This window comes from Microcaecilia unicolor, chromosome 4, assembly GCF_901765095.1.
Source record: "Microcaecilia unicolor chromosome 4, aMicUni1.1, whole genome shotgun sequence".
Lineage (NCBI taxonomy): Eukaryota > Metazoa > Chordata > Amphibia > Gymnophiona > Siphonopidae > Microcaecilia > Microcaecilia unicolor.
This window is the reverse complement of record NC_044034.1, coordinates 154,556,531-154,572,778: the sequence shown is the minus strand read 5'-3', so window position 1 is coordinate 154,572,778 and position 16,248 is coordinate 154,556,531. Positions and strand designations below refer to the sequence as shown.

At 42.0% G+C, this 16,248-nt stretch overlaps 1 protein-coding gene across 2 annotated transcripts in view; it reads right to left on the bottom strand.

Annotated features, from left to right (window-relative positions):
- The window catches only part of EHF (ETS homologous factor), a 98,659-nt gene that overhangs the window by 30,001 nt on the left and 52,410 nt on the right, over positions 1-16,248 (bottom strand). For both annotated transcript variants that reach the window (XM_030200789.1, XM_030200790.1), the window contains exon 2: positions 6,292-6,391. In XM_030200789.1, coding sequence (XP_030056649.1) covers positions 6,292-6,388 — 97 coding nt within the window. In that variant the 5' untranslated portion in view covers positions 6,389-6,391. The remainder of the gene's footprint in view (positions 1-6,291; positions 6,392-16,248) is intronic.

The window sequence follows — 16,248 nt, the reverse complement described above, 5'->3', positions numbered from 1 at the left end:
TTTGTACTGTATCAAAATATGAAGCAAAATGAGAAGATTTCTTTGCAAGGTGTGATTCGAATTTGTAAATTTGGAGCACTAAGTTCCACCATTCCTGGTAGGTAGCCTGATGTAAAGACTTCCAATGGGAGAAGATTACCTTCAATGCTAAAGAAACCATGGTGCTAACAAGAGCCCCTTCATTAGGAGTCAGCAGACTCTTGTAATACTGATCCCTGAGAATCATAAATTGATAAGTGAGTGAGCCAGGAAGGTGAAAAATGTCTACCAGCTGTGACCAGATTTCCAGCCAATACTTACAAAGGCACACACAATCAAAGGTAAGGTGCTTTATAGTACCCACTTGAGACTGGCAAGACCAGCATATACTATAGAGTTAGAGGAATTGATAACATGCAACTTAAATGGCATCCAAAGAGATCTATGCATAAAGAAATACATAGACGTTATAGTATTAGAAGAGTTAGAGCACCGGAAGAGGGACTTCCAAAGCTGTTCCCACTGCTTATCAGACATAGGTTGGTGTATGTCTTCCTCCCAGCATCTACATAAACCAGTACATTTAGTGCGGGAGTTGCTAAGAAGGTACTTGTAAATGTGGGAAGCAGTGTGACCAATGTGCTGAAGCTTCAGATTAAAATCAATAAGCTCTGGAGTTTGGGCCAGGAACCGGGCGTGTAACTTATCTTTGGATTTCTTTTTTACCATGGAGCTAATCTGAAGCCATTGGTAAAATTGGGTGTCAAATTCTGACTGCATCTCTGAGAAGGTTTTCCATGTCTGCCTATTCATATGGATCATATCTTTTAAGGCCCAAATACCTATGTGCTGCCACTGAGACCACGAAACTTGTTTATTGCCAATCTTAAAGTTTGGATTATGCCATATAGGGGTGAGTGGCGTAGCAGACCAAGGGATACCCATCAACTTATCTAAGGATACCATTAATTTATAGGCAGTGTGAATGAACGGATTAGACGCAACGCGCTTGGGGAGGCGCATGCCAATGATATGGGAATGTTTTAATGGGTCAATAAGAGCCTGTTCAAAGGTTAACCATCTGGGTGGGGAAGCAACATTTATAGGGGAGATCCATTCCATGCCCTGCCGCATAATGAAGACTTTATGATAAAGCAGGAGATCAGGAAATTTCACACCTCCATGCCTTTTTGGGAGCTTAAGTTTGCTCAGAGAGATTGTGGGCAATCGAAGATTCCACAAAAAGTTGGTGAGCATCTTTTCTAGACGCCTATAAAAGGCGCAAGGAAAAAGAAGAGGGATCATGCTCAACGTGTAAGTGATTTTAGGGACTATCATCATTTTAATAGTATCAAGCCGTCCCCACCAAGTGAAGTTTAATGGGGACCAGGACGCCAGTGAGGCTTCAACCTGTGAGATTACCTTGTCAGAATTAATTTTAATGGTGTTGGTGAGGTCTCTATCAAAGAAGACACCGAGATACTTTATGGAAGAGGATATCCATTTACAGGGCAACTCAGGAGCACTAAAAGGAGTACAGTTGTCATTCAAAGGCATCATTTCTGTTTTATCCCAATTAACTTTGTAGCCTGAAATTTTCGAGAATCTAGTTATTAGGTTAAAGAGGGCTTTCAGGGATGACTGAGGATTGGTGAGATATAACATGATGTCATCCGCATATGCTGAGAGCTTGAACTCATCCGAGCCCAGATGGACACCAGCAATATCTGCGGATTGACAGATCGCCACTAGGAGAGGTTCAAGAGCCAAATTAAACAATAAGGGGGAGATGGGGCAACCTTGTCTAGTACCTCTATGCAGAACAAATGAGTTAGAGGGATCAACTAAAGCAGGAATTAGATGCACTTAAAGCAACTTCCAAGACTGCACAACATCATAATGCATAGAATCAAGCCAAATTCACACCACTACCTCAAAGGATAAAACCACCTAAGAATAGATGGTTCACCATAGGCTCAGGCAGACTTTGTTATGTGACACAGAGGCATCCACCCTCACAAGTGTTGCCCCTACAGAATTCTTTTGCTCCATTACAGCACTGTGATGCCTCAAAATAGAACTGACGCGGAAGAACAAGCAATGGAGGTGAAACAAAAAGATATGAAGGCACCCAAAGACAAAAAAACAACCCCAAATCACAAATGTTGAAACACATACCAGAAAATGTAGATGGAAAGCGATGACCACAAATGCTCGCAGTCTAAGCAATAAAGTTCATGACCTTCAAGCCCTGATGTTGGAGGCAGACTTAGACATTGTTGCAATCATGGAGACGAGGCTAAATGGTTCCCATGAATGGGATGCAAACATACTGGGCTATAATCTATTTAGGAAGGATAGAGAGGGTTGAAAAGGTGGAGGAGTAGCTCTGTATGTGAGAAATGACATCGAGGCAACTAAAATGTCAGGGACCTAGGGAAAGGAAGAAGCGATATGGATCACCTTAAAAAGAGATGATAAAACCTCTATACACGTGGGTGTTGTCTACAGACCTCCGACACAATTGGATGATCTAAATAAAGATCTGGTCGCAGATATCCATAGGTTGGGAAAGAAGAGAGAGGTGCTGTTGCTGGGAGATTTCAATCTACCGGATGTAGATTGGAAAGTTCTGTCTGCGGAATCGGAAAGAAGTAGAGAGATCGTGGATGCTTTTCAAAGTGCTCTGCTCAGACAAATGGTGACGGAACCCACGAGGGAGGGACTGATGCTGGATCTGGTGCTCACAAATGGGGATAGTGTGTCAAATGTCCGAGTGGGTGCCCACCTGGGCGGCAGTGACCATCAAACAGTTTGGTTTGATATGACTGCTGAAGTGGAGGGCAGCCACTCAAAAATCAAAGTCCTGGATTTCAAGCATGCTGACTTTAGTAAAATGGGGGAATACCTGAGGAAGGAGCTGATGGGATGGGAGGATGAACAATAAGTGGAAGGACAGTGGTCCAAGCTGAAAGAAGCTATAAATAGGGCCACAAACCTTTATGTAAAGAGAGTAAATAAAAGCAAGAGAAAAAGGAAACCGATATGGTTCTCCAAACAAGTGGCTGAGAAAATAAAGGCTAAAGAGTTGGCGTTCCTGAAATACAGAAAGACTCAAGAAGAGGAACACGGGGAGGAATACTGGATGAAACTGAAAGAAGCCAAGAGAGAGATACGTCTGGCAAAAGCGCAAGCAGAAGAACAAATGGCTAGAAATGTAAGGAGGGGTGACAAAACTTTCTTCAGGTATATTAGTGAAAGGAGAAACACTAAAAAGGGAATTGTGAGACTGAAAGATGCTGAGAACCACTATATAGATAATAATGAAGAAAAAGCACATTTGCTAAATAGATATTTTTGTTCTGTTTTCACAGAAGAAAATCCTGGAGCAGGACCACAATTGACTGGCAAAAGTACATGTGAGAATGGAGTGGATATAGCACCGTTCACGGAAGACAGTGTATATGAACAACTTAAAAATCTAAAGGTGGACAAAGCAGTGGGACCGGATGGGATCCACCCCAGGATATTGAGGGAGCTCAGAGAGGTTCTGGCGGGTCCTCCTAAAGATTTGTTTAATAAATCCTTGGAGACGGGAGAGGTTCCGTGGGATTGGAGAACAGGGGAGGTGGTCCCTCTTCACAAAAGTGGTGATAGGGAAGAAGCTGGAAACTACAGGCCGGTAAGCCTCACTTCGATTATTGGGAAAGTAATGGAAGCGATGCTGAAGGAAAGGATAGTGAATTTCCTGGAAGCAAATAAGTTGCAAGATCCAAGACAACATGGTTTTACCAAAGGGAAATCGTGCCAAATGAATCTCATTGAATTCTTTGACTGGGTGACCGGAGAATTAAATCAAGGACGTGCAATGAATGTAATCTACTTAGATTTCAGCAAAGCTTTTGACACGGTTCCCCAAAGGAGGCTCTTGAATAAACTAGACGGGCTGAAGATAGGACCCGAAGTGGTGAACTGGATTAGGAACTGGTTGACGGGCAGACGCCAGAGGGTGGTGGTAAATGGAGTTCGCTCGGAGGAGAGAAAGGTGAGTAGTGGAGTGCCTCAGGGATCGGTGCTGGGGCCGATTCTATTCAATATATTTGTGAGTGATATTGCCGAAGGCTTACAAGGTAAAATTTGCCTTTTTGCGGATGACACCAAGATTTGCAACAGAGTGGACACCCCAGAGGGAGTGGAAAGCATGAAAAAAGATCTGCGGATGCTAGAAGAATGGTCTAAGGTTTGGAAATTAAAATTCAATGCGAAGAAATGCAAAGTGATGCACTTAGGGAGTAGAAATCCACGGGAGACGTATGTGTTAGGCGGTGAGAGTCTGATAGGTACGGATGGGGAGAGGGATCTTGGGGTGATAGTATCTGAGGACCTGAAGGTGACGAAACAGTGTGACAAGGCGGTGGCCGTAGCTAGAAGGTTGCTAGGCTGTATAGAGAGAGGTGTGACCAGCAGAAAAAAAGAGGTTTTAATACCCCTGTATAAGACGTTGGTGAGGCCCCACCTGTAGTATTGTGTTCAGTTTTGGAGGCCGTATCTTGTGAAGAATGTTAAAAAAATGGAAGGGGTGCAAAGAAAAGCTACAAGAATGGTATGGGATTTGCATTACAAGACATATGAGGAGAGACTTGTTGACCTGAACATGTATACCCTGGAGGAAAGGAGAAACAGGGGTGATATGATACAGACGTTCAAATATTTGAAAGGTATTAATCTGCAAACAAACCTTTTCCGGAGAGGGGAAGGCGGTAGAACTAGAGGACATGAAATGAGACTGAAGGGGGGCAGACTCAAGAAAAATGTCAGGAAGTATTTTCAAGGAGAGAGTGGTGGATGCTTGGAATGCCCTCCCGCGGGAGGTGGTGGAGAGGAAAACGGTAATGGAATTCAAACATGCGTGGGATAAACATAAAGGAATCCTGCTCAGAAGGAAGGGATCCCCAGAAGCTTAGCAGGTGGTGGGAGGCAGGGCTGGTGGTTGGGAGGTGGGGAAAGTGCTGGGCAGACTTAAACGGTCTGTGCCCTGAAAAAGACAGGTACAAATCAAGGTAAGGTGTACACAAAAAATGGCACATGTGAGTTTATCTTGTTGGGCAGACTGGGTGGACCGTGCAGGTCTTTTTCTGCCGTCATCTACTATGTTACTATTATGTTACTATGTTTTAGAGACGTCACCATTAGCTACTATACGGGCCAAAGGACGGGAGTACAGTAGCTGCACCATATGAATATATGGATCAGGGAAACCAAAGTGCTTAAGAACAATAAACAGATATTTCCATTCTACCCGGTCAAAGGCCTTCTCCGCATCAAGGGAAACAGGCAGGACAGGATAGTCCTTTGACCGACCAAAGTGTATGACATGACAAAGCAATCTGGTGTTATCAGCACCACATCTGGACTTAACAAAACATAAAAGTGCTGTCCAAGCCCAACAGAGACGCAACCTTGGTACAAAACTACAGACCAATTTAACTGTTAAATACTGACTATAAAATTTATGCGAAGATTTTGTGCTGCAGAATTGAGAACATTATTCCATCTCTTGATATGTAATTTTTAAGCCTTGATAAATTTTGATCAGGAAGATTATTAGCAGTGTATTTCTATGGACAGGGTTTGCAGAGTCTGTTGAGAAAAGTTTCTTTTTATGTGGTATTATTTTGCATTGTTTTATTTTAAGCCTCTTGGTTTCAGGTGGGGTAAAAAAATTTTAAAATAAATAAATACAATGCCACACTGATTCCTTTCCTCAGGACTAGCTCATAAAAATAAGGTTTGCCTTTTCTATGTAGTAGGTTTGGGTTCTGGTGACTCATGGTCATAAGCAGCAAAAAGGGCAAGGTTATAACTATTAAATCACTCAGTATGACACTCACAAGGCATATTAAACTTTAATCTCCAATTCTTGGCATCTTGCAACGATATGCACAGATAACAATACAATTGGAAATGGAAAGGGTTTCTCAGTAGATTGCAACCACTGACAAAGAATAAATAAAAGCCCAGGTATTTCTTGTAGATACTATCAGTCTTCTATTCATAAGTGCATTGACCTCTCCTATTCACGAAATGCATCATTTCACATTATATACTAAATATAAGGCGGAAACCTTAGCCGTCAATGCTTTAACTGTTAACTAACACCATGGACCCAAGGCATTTCAGCGGCAACAGTTTTTCTGCATATCAGGCCAAATAGCCTCTTTCAAAGTATTTAGATTGGGAGTTTAAATCTCGAGTGGGCAAAGGTAGAGAGATCAGTAGCCAGATTCAGACAAACAAGCAACTTGCGCTTACCATCGCACGTAGAGTATCCATGAGTCCAGGAAGATTGGTGGCTCAATGGATTGCTGTTGGAATTAATGTTCATTGTTATGTTTCCTTCCAAAATCATGATCTGTGAAGAAAAAAAAAGAAGTATGTGTAGTTCACACCCACAGGTCAACAGCAAAAAGCAGAAGTAAGCTCTGTTGCAGCAAGCCCATGAAGCAGACTAGTGTTTCATCAACGGAATGAAGCTGGCATTCTCAGACACAGGATGGCCCAGATAAGGTATATCTTGTTTTTGATAAAACCAAACCTTCCCATCATAAATATTTCCATGTCAAATTTTCTTTTGCATAATGCAAGTTGTTACTGTCCCATGCTTCTGACAGGAGAATATCAAGAGCGAGGAACAAAGGGATAGAATATGTTGGTCAAAAAGAAAACTAGATGAACTCCAAAGTTTCAAAAACAAAGCAAGAGAGTTTTTATACATGGAGCAATTGGGCCTCATAAAGAACACAGGATTCCTTCTGGAGTAGTAATGGGATGAATGGGTATATGCTAAAATATGAGGAAAGTTTTGCAACACAGCAGCAAGGTGGCCATATTGTATCAGACACATAGCTCGAAGCATGTCCAAGTCCCTAACAGCAATCTGAAGGAAAGACACCAGTCCACTCATGGTCATATGAACTAAACAAAGAACAAATTGTGTCTTTAATTTTAAACATGAAAGTTATCAACAATGGGTTTTAATTTATAAAGCAGTGTGTTGGAAGAAAGTAGACCCGCATGGAATTCAAGAGTTCTCTTCCCATTCATACCAATAACGGAACATGTATTAGAACCATAGAGGCCAATAGTCAACAAAAGCTGAGCAACTAAATTTAGGACAGCAACCACCTTCTATGTCTCATCAGTGGATTGTCTGTTAGATTTTTGCCTCTACCTTTGACCATCTAAATTTAGAATCCTAAGTTTTCAACTGAGAATTCACTTCAATATAGGATCTCAACACATTGTGGGTCCATTTTTGGAAGCAGTTATGCAGTCAGTACCAGGTGCAGTATTGGTGAAGTGAATAAATTAATATTATGCACTGGTACAGCTGAAGCTGTATGAACGCTTAATATTCAGTCTTGTGGAAAGAGGTAACACTTCTTTCCTTCCCACTGGTTTTCCTGGTCACTTAAGGGGAGTTGGGGAGAATCAATGGGCTGCTGAGCCATGATTAGTTTTTGACAAACCTGGGGGGAAGGAGAAGTGGTCCACATGACTGGCCATAAGTTATGCTGCTTTCCATATAATTTATTTGACCATCTTAGGCCAGAAGAAAACATATAACTTTAGGTGTTTATATCTCATATGTTTGAATTTATAACTGCATGTCCATTGAGCTAACTAAGGGGGTCTTTTACAAAGATGTGGTAGGATTTTTTAGCAAGCGCTAAATGCTAGAGAAGCCCATAGGAATATATGGACGTTTCTAGCATTTAGCACGTGCTTATTTTTAGCGTGCACTAAAAATGCTAATGCGCCTTTGTAAAAGGATCCCTAAACTTGGCTTTTTGAATATACGTATAACTTTAAATATATAATTTATATATTCAAAGTTATATGTCTTCCGACTGGCTGAAAATTGGCCCATGGAAGGGCATTTTCAAAATGATGTCTAAGTATCTCCTTTCAGTTTCACTTCTTAGGGGAGTGGGAGGGAGATATCGTAGCATCCACTCGGGGATTAAGAAGGGGTAATGCTTTAATCCCTCCAGTGGTCTGCTGCTCAATCAGAACATTTTTGGTAACTTCGACATGATTGAGACAGGTTTAGATAAAAACGCCCTTCTTTATTCCGTTGGACATTTCTTTCCATTCCATTATCACTGTTGGATGCGCTAATTTTGGACCTGCCCTGATCTCACCCAAAACACGTCTCCAACATGCCCCCTTGCTATTTGGATGCACTGCAGTGTAAAACATTTTAATTCTGCCTTTCAAAACTCGCAATTTGGATGTTTTCAGCAGGTGAACGTCTTTTTGGCCAATTTGAGGTGTCCACCTGCTTCGAAAATGAGTGCCACAGTATTATAAATTTAAGGCTGCAGTTTATTTTCTTGCATTTAAGAGCCTAAGGTAGAAGCCTAGTGCTGAAAATCACTATTAAGGGATAGATATTTAGCATGGTTTAAATGGGTAGCAGAGGCTCCTGGGCATGCTGATCTGGGCAGCCAATGATATTCAGAGAAACTTAACCGGGTAGTGCTGCTAAACATTGGCTCTGACTGTCACAACACTGTCCAGGCAATACTGGTGTGGTCTGGGGGCAGAGTCAAGGCGGTCCCGGAAATTATGCAGGCACTGCTGATAGTCAATTCAGCACCAGTGCCCAGGTAAACAGTAGTCCTAACTTTACCCAGCTAGCTATGCTGGTATGAAAATAACACCAACAGCAGAGGTGGCCCAAGAAAGAAGACCAGAATCTAGTTGGTCCAAATGGAACTTTACTGAAGATAAACCCAGACCCGACTCGGCTGACCACCTCTGCTGTTGGTGTCATTTCCATTTGTGCTGCAGAGGTTTTGCTCCTGTTTTTCCTTAGCTATGCTGGTACAGCACTGAACATCAACCGTACCCTTTATAACTTCTGGGTATCACCACTCGCCCGGATATTTAAAGTTAATGCCCGGACATGACCTAGCATTGAATATCCAGGTCTCACCACCACTGGCTAAATAATGACTGGTAATCAAATAACTGTTTTCCTGGCTCTAAATCCATCCTGTAAATGCCGACTGTTTAGACACCTACATTTAGACTTCTGGTGAAATTAGACATCTAAATTTAGGTAGGCAGCCTTAATCAGTTTTCATAGAGCCAAGTTAAGGCTGTATATTCCCAAAGTTATGATTATAAACCTTTTGAAATCCATCCTAAAAGTATTTGGGGATTTTCATATCGTCTGATCTACCTAACAACTGTGGAAAGACAACTGATTTCAGATGTTTTAAATCAGGATTTCCCAAACCTGTTTTTATTGTCATTTTAATATTTTACATGTGATATTTTATTTATGTTAATATAGATGGTAAATTTGTTATTGATTTATTATGCTTTATGGATGTTCATTGTGTCCCATAATTAGATCTGTCTTTTAACTGTATAGGCAGATTAGATATATTTTAAATAAATAAAGGTAATTGGGTTTTCAGGCTATCCACAATGAATGTGCATGAGATAAATTTGCACATAAGGATTCTTCAGTGCCTGCAAATTTATCTCATGCAGATTCATTGTGGATAGCCTGAACATCTGATTCCATTTAGGGTCTTAGGTTTGAGGTGAACTTTGGTACTGAGCACTTTTTTTTTTCTTTATTTCATTCAAATGCTGTGTCAAAACCGAGATGGAGAGTTAGTATTGTCTTTTCTTCTATTCTAGACAGTAGCTCGGGTATGACAAGCTGGGAGATTTTAAGTGAGAAATGTAATTGCGTAGATCTGACATTTTTGGAAGTCAGGAAAAAAAGGTGCCAGTATGGGCTGAAAAAAAAAATGCCCTGTTTCAGAAAACCAGCCTGTCCTCTGAGAGTAGGTCTTTCTTCATCTCCACAGAGCTCCCTAAAACAGTGGTTTCCAAACTGTGAGTTATGACCCTAAATGGGGTTGTAAATTTCTTAGCTGGAGTTGGAAGCACAACCCTGAGGCAAAAAGATCATCCACTGGCACAGCCGGCCTGTGGCTCTTAGCAAGCCCACAATTTCTATGAGACAAATTTTCCTGCTGGCTGAAAAGGAGAGCTCAGATACAAGAGCTAGGCAGTTAAATCATGATTGCTGATTTCCACATCTCTTTGCTTCCTGGATCAGGACCCTAGCCAGCTGCAACCCAATGTGTTTGTATTTGTATTTTGCTCAAACCTTTTTCAGCCTTAGCTCAAGGTGAGTTACAATCAAGTACACTGAGTATTTCTTGTTCTCTGGGGACAATGGAAAGTTAAGTGACTTGGCCAAGATCACAAAGAGTAGCAGTGGGATTTGAACTGGCCACCAACTGAATGTCAAAAAGTGGTGCTCAAACCACTAGGCCACTCCTCCATTCCATACGTATCACATGCCTGCTCCTCCCTAATGATCACCATTAGCTGAATATAGTGGAACCGATATTCAGACCACAGGAGTTAGACCGGCTTACTCCCGCAGTCAGTTGTAAGCCCGGATATTTAATGCTGGACCATTTCCGGTGACCGCCATTGAATATCCAGTTTATTTCTGGCTGGTTTAAAGATAACCGGCTAAGTCAATATTCAGCGCTAGCCAATTAACTTTAGACCAGCCAAAGATATCCCACGTTTTCATGTGGCCAAATATGGCTGCAAAACTGGCCTTAAAAATTAGCGGATAGCTGGCTATGTACAATTTAACCGGCCAGGTGCCGTTCCTGGCTGGTTAAATGGTTTTGAATATCAGGGGATATGTACCTAACATTTCCCCTGGTCAGAAAGGTTGCAGGCCTGCTCTCTTCCTCACTAATCACTATTAGGTGAGTATAAAAGGAAGGGCCTGATGGGAAAATGAGTTGAGACAAGGAGGGATTGAACTTGGGAAGCTTAGAAGGAAAGATTGAGCTTGGAGGAGCAGAAGGACTGAGTTTCACCCACAGTTGATGAGAGCTAGGAATGACACTGGTGACAATGGGGTGAAAGAATGGCCTAGTGGTTAACACACCAGTCTTGACATCCAGAGGTGGTTAGTTCAAATCCCCTTGCTGCTCCTTGTGATCATAAGTACACAAATATTGCCATACTGGGAAAAACCAAATGTCCACCAAACCCAGCATCTTGTTTCCAACAGTGGCCAATCCAGTTCACAGATACCTGGCAAGATCCCAAAAGAGTACAAAACATTCTATACTACTTATCCCAGAAATAGTGGATTTTCCCCAAGTCCATTTAATAATGGTCTATGGACTTTTCCTTTAGGAAGTCGTCCAAACATTGTTTAAACTCCACTAAGCTAACCACCTTTACCACATTCTCTGGCAACGAATTCCAGAGTTTAATTATTGAGTGAAGGAACATTTTCTCCAATTCATTTTAAATTTACTACATTGTAGCTTCATCGCATGCCCCCTAGTCCTAGTAAACAGACGCTTCACGTTCCACTCCACTCATTATTTTATAGACCTCTATCATATCTCCCCTCAGCCACCTTTTCTCCAAGCTGAAGAGCCCTAGCTGCTTTAGCCTTTCCTCATAGGGAAGTCATCCCATCCCCTTTATCATTTTCATTGCCCTTCTCTGCACCTTTTCTAATTCCACTATATCTTTTTTTAGATACGGTGACCAGAATTGAACACAATATTCAAGGTGCAGTCGTACCATCGTGCGATACAAAGGCATTATAACATCCTCATTTTTGTTTTCCATTCCTTTCCTAATAATACCTATCATTCTATTTACTTAGCCACAGCAGCACACTGAGCAGAAGGTTTCAACATATCATTAACAACGACACCTAAATCCCTTTCTTGATCTGTGACTCCTAACGTGGAACCTTGCATGACATAGCTATAATTCGGGTTCCTCTTTCCCACATGCATACTTTGCACTTGCTCACATTAAACGTCATCTGCCATTTAGATACTCAGTCTCCCAGTCTCATAAGGTTCTCTTGTAATTTTCACAATCCTCCAGCAATTTAACGACTTTGAATAACTTTGTGTCATCAGCAAATTTAATTACCTCACTAGTTACTCCCATCTCTAGATCATTTATAAATATGTTAAAAAGCAGCGGTCCCAGCACAGAGCCCTGGGGAACCCCACTAACTACCCTTCTCCATTGAGAATACTGACCATTTAACCCTACTCTCTGTTTTCTATCTTTTAACCAGTTTTTAATCCACAATAGAACACTACCTCCTATCCCATGACTCTCCAATTTCCTCTGGAGTCTTTCATGAAGTACTTTGCCAAAGGCCTTCTGAAAATCCAGATACACAATATCATCTATGTTTGTTCACCCCTTCAAAGAAATATAGTAGATTGGTGAGGGAAGATTTCCCTTCACTAAATCCATGTTGACTTTCCAGCTCATTTTCGAAAGTGATCGCCGGCCAATTTCCGACATAAATTGGGAGATGGCCGGCGATCTCGGAAAAGCGGCCAAATTGGTATAATCGAAAGCCACTTTTTTGCCAACATCGCTGCTTTCCCGTCACGTCACCAGCCAAAGTTCAAAGGGGCGTGGCAGCAAAGCGAAGGCAGGGCATGGGCGTGGCTCCCAGATGGCCGGCTTTCGGGGATAATGGAAAAAAAAACAGCGATAAGCAGTATATCGCCAGGTTTACTTGGTCCTTTTATGCTCACGACCAAGCCTCAAAAAGGTGCCCCAAATGACCAGATGACCACTGGAGGGAATGGGGTATGACCTCCCCATACTCCCCCAGTGGTCACCGACCCCCTCCCATACTAAAAAAATAAAGCTAAAAACTTTTTTTGCCAGCCTGTATGCCAGCCTCAAATGCCGTACCCACCTCCATGACAGCAGAATGTGTTGTATCCTCCGACAGCCTTTCCCTGGCTGCGATGTGGCTCTCGGGTGAGTGTGACACCCTTTTTGTTAGGTGCCCTGCAGAGTCACATCAGCAATGCATTGTGGTAGGTGTAGGGTACTGGGCTCTACTCCCATGGTGCTTTTCCCCCCTGCTAACTGGGTCAGAGTGTGCCCTGTTTTGTTTCCTGTTGTAGTCCATGCGGTAGTGGCCATTTTTGCAAGCCAGTTTTAGATCCCTTTCATGTGTCACCCACGTTAGAGAACGTTATTACCTTGAATGTGGCTGAAAGAGGGCATTGTACACCATTCTGCCAGCTTTGACCTACCTTTAATCTCAGTACCAGGGAGACTCTTTGCCAGTGGGGCACAACCTCTGATCTGCAGTTAACTGTGAGTAAACGTGCTTATTCCAATAAAGGACGTTTTCGGAGAGATTAGTCTTCAGGTGTCAACTGGTGTGCCACGGTTATACAGCAGCAACAAGTCCTAGAGGTCTGCGTGTATGCAGGTCCCTGGAGCACTTTTAGTGGGTACCGCAGTGCACTTAAGGCAGGCGGACCCAGGCCCATCCCCCCTACCTGTAACACTTGTGCTGGTAATGAAAGCCTTCCAAAACCCACTGTACCCACATGTAGTTGCCCCCTTCACCCCTAAGAGCTTTGGTAGTGTTGTACATTTGTGGGTAGTGTTTTTTTTTTTGGGGGGGGGGGGTTCAGCACCTAAAGTAAGGGAGCTATGCATGTGGGAGGTTTTTCTGAAGTCCACCGCACTAACCCCTAGGGTGCCCAGCTGGTGTCCTGGCATGTCAGGGGGACCTGTGCGCTACAAATTCTGGCTCCTCCCATGACCAAATGCCTTGGATTTCACCAGGTTGGAGATGGCCGGCATTTTTTTTCATTATCACTGAAAAACAAACCCGGCCATCTCAAACCCGGTGAACTCCAAGGCATTTGGCCGGGCTAAACCGTATTATCGAAAAAAAAAGATGGAAGGCCATCTTTTTCAATAATATGGTTCCGGCCAGCTGTAGTGCCGCCGCCAACATAGATCGCCGGCGATCTATTTGGCCAGCGACGTTCGATTATGCCCCTCTTTGTCTCATTAATCCATGCTTTTGAATATGCTCTGTAATTTTGTTCTTTATAATAATCTCTACCATTAGGCCCGGCACCGACATCAGACTCACTGGTCTATATTTTCCCGGATCTCCTCTGGAACCTTTTTTAAAAATCAGCGTTAGATTGGACACCCTCCAATCTTCTGGTACCACGCTCAATTTTAAGGATAAATTACATATTACTAACAATAACTCCGCAAGTTCATTTTTCAGCTCTATCAGTACTCTGGGATGAATACTATCCAGTCCAGGAGATTTGCTACTCTTCAGTTTGTAGAACTGCCCCATTGCATCCTCCAAGTTTACAGAGAATTCATTAAGTTTCTCCGACTCGTCAGCTTCGAATACCATTTCTGGCACCGGTATCCCACCCAAATCTTCCTCGGTGAAGACAGAAGCAAAGAATTAATTTAATCTCTCTGCTACGGCTTTGTCTTCCCTTATCGCCCCTTTTACTCCTCGGTCATCTAGCGGTCCAACCGATTCTTTTGCCGGCTTCCTGCTTTTAATATAGGTAAAAAAAAGTTTACTATGTGTTTTGGCCTCCAACGCAATCTTTTTTTTGAAGTCCCTCTTAGCCTTCCTTATCAGCGTTTTGCATTTGACTTGACATTTCTTATGCTGTTTCTTATTATTTTCAGTTGGTTCCTTCTTCCATTTTCTGAAGGATTTTCTTTTAGCTCTAATAGCTTCCTTCACCTCACTTTTTAACCATGCTGGCTGTTGTTTGGTCTTCCGTCCTCCTTTTTTAATACGCAGAATATATTTGGCCTGTGCTTCCAGGATGGTGTTTTTGAACAGCACCCACACCTGATGTAAATTTTTGACCCTCGCAGCCACTCCTCTAAGTTTTTTTCACCGTTCTTCTCATTTTATCATAGTCTCCTTTTTTAAAGTTAAATGCTAACGTATTTGATTTCCTATGTATACTTACTTCAAAGCTAATATCAAATCCGAACATATTATGATCACTGTTATCAAGCGGCTGTCAGGTTCACATTTTATTTCTTAGGCTCCTGGCATTCGCATACCAACATTTCAAACAATGTTTGTTGTTCCTATTTACATCATGCTCAGTACTTGACAGTATTAATTTGCAATCTTTTGTCTGTTTTTTTATTTTTATTTAAGGACACCTGATCTACAATGGTCTCTTGGGCAAGTCACTTAACTCTCCATTGCCTCAGGTAGAAACTTAGTGAGCCCTTCCGGGACAGAGAAATACCCAGTGCACCTTGAGCTACTACTGAAAAAGGTGGGGGTTGAGTTTGAGGAAGGTGAAATTGGAGGGGGAGTGACCCTGGGCACATGAGATGGAGGGATATGCCTGAGGGGGAGAGAGGGAATAAATGTGGGGTGATGCAGAGATGTACTTACTGGTTTTCTGTTCCCTATTTTTTAACTTATTATTATCTTTTTGCTGTGACTTTTAATATGTGTTAGTTCTAGTGAATTTTTCAGCAGCAACAGTTTGTTACAGTTTTTAATTGTTAAGTTTTAGTCGCCTCCGCTTTCCTCTGTAGCTTTCTAAAGTTAGTTTTGGGTGTGTCTTTTTTCTGGTGTACCTGTCCTGTCACTCAATGATGTTTCATTTTCTTTTCTTTTGATATATTTGTGAAATTTTGTAAATCACTTAGATATGGGATTTCCCAGGATTTGGCGATTCATCATAAAAGTAATAAACATTATTATTACTAACATTTGTATAGCGCTACCAGATGCACGCAGCGCTGAACACCTGACATAGAGAGACAGTCCCTGCTCAATAGAGCTTACAATCTAAAAATAATACAGACAGACAAGACAATTAAGTGCGAGGGAGTACTGGGTGAGAAGGAACAAGGGGAGGCAATTGAGTAGTAGCTAGGAGCCAAAAGCAGTGGTGAAAAGGTGGGTTTTCAGCATAGATTTTAAAACAGGTAGAGATGGAGCTAGACGTACAGGCTCAGGAAGTTTATTCCAGGCATAAGGAGCCGCGAGGGAAAAGGAACGAAGCCTGGAGTTAGCAGTGGAGGAGAAGGGGGACGACAAGAGAGATTTGTCCAGTGAGCGGAGATCATAAGCATAAACATTATTTGCCTTTTTATTTTTTATTTATTACATTCAATATTCCGGTTATAACCAAACAACTTCTAAAGTGGATCAAAATAAAACATCACCTTATCATATAGGTACCACATCCCTACAGCCCCCTCATACAACAAACATTATACATGTTCATCAGAATAAATTTACAACATCAGTCAAATCATACAAATGTCCACTTAAAAAATTAGGCCTTTATTAGTTTCTAAAAATCAGAAATAGGTTTAAATACA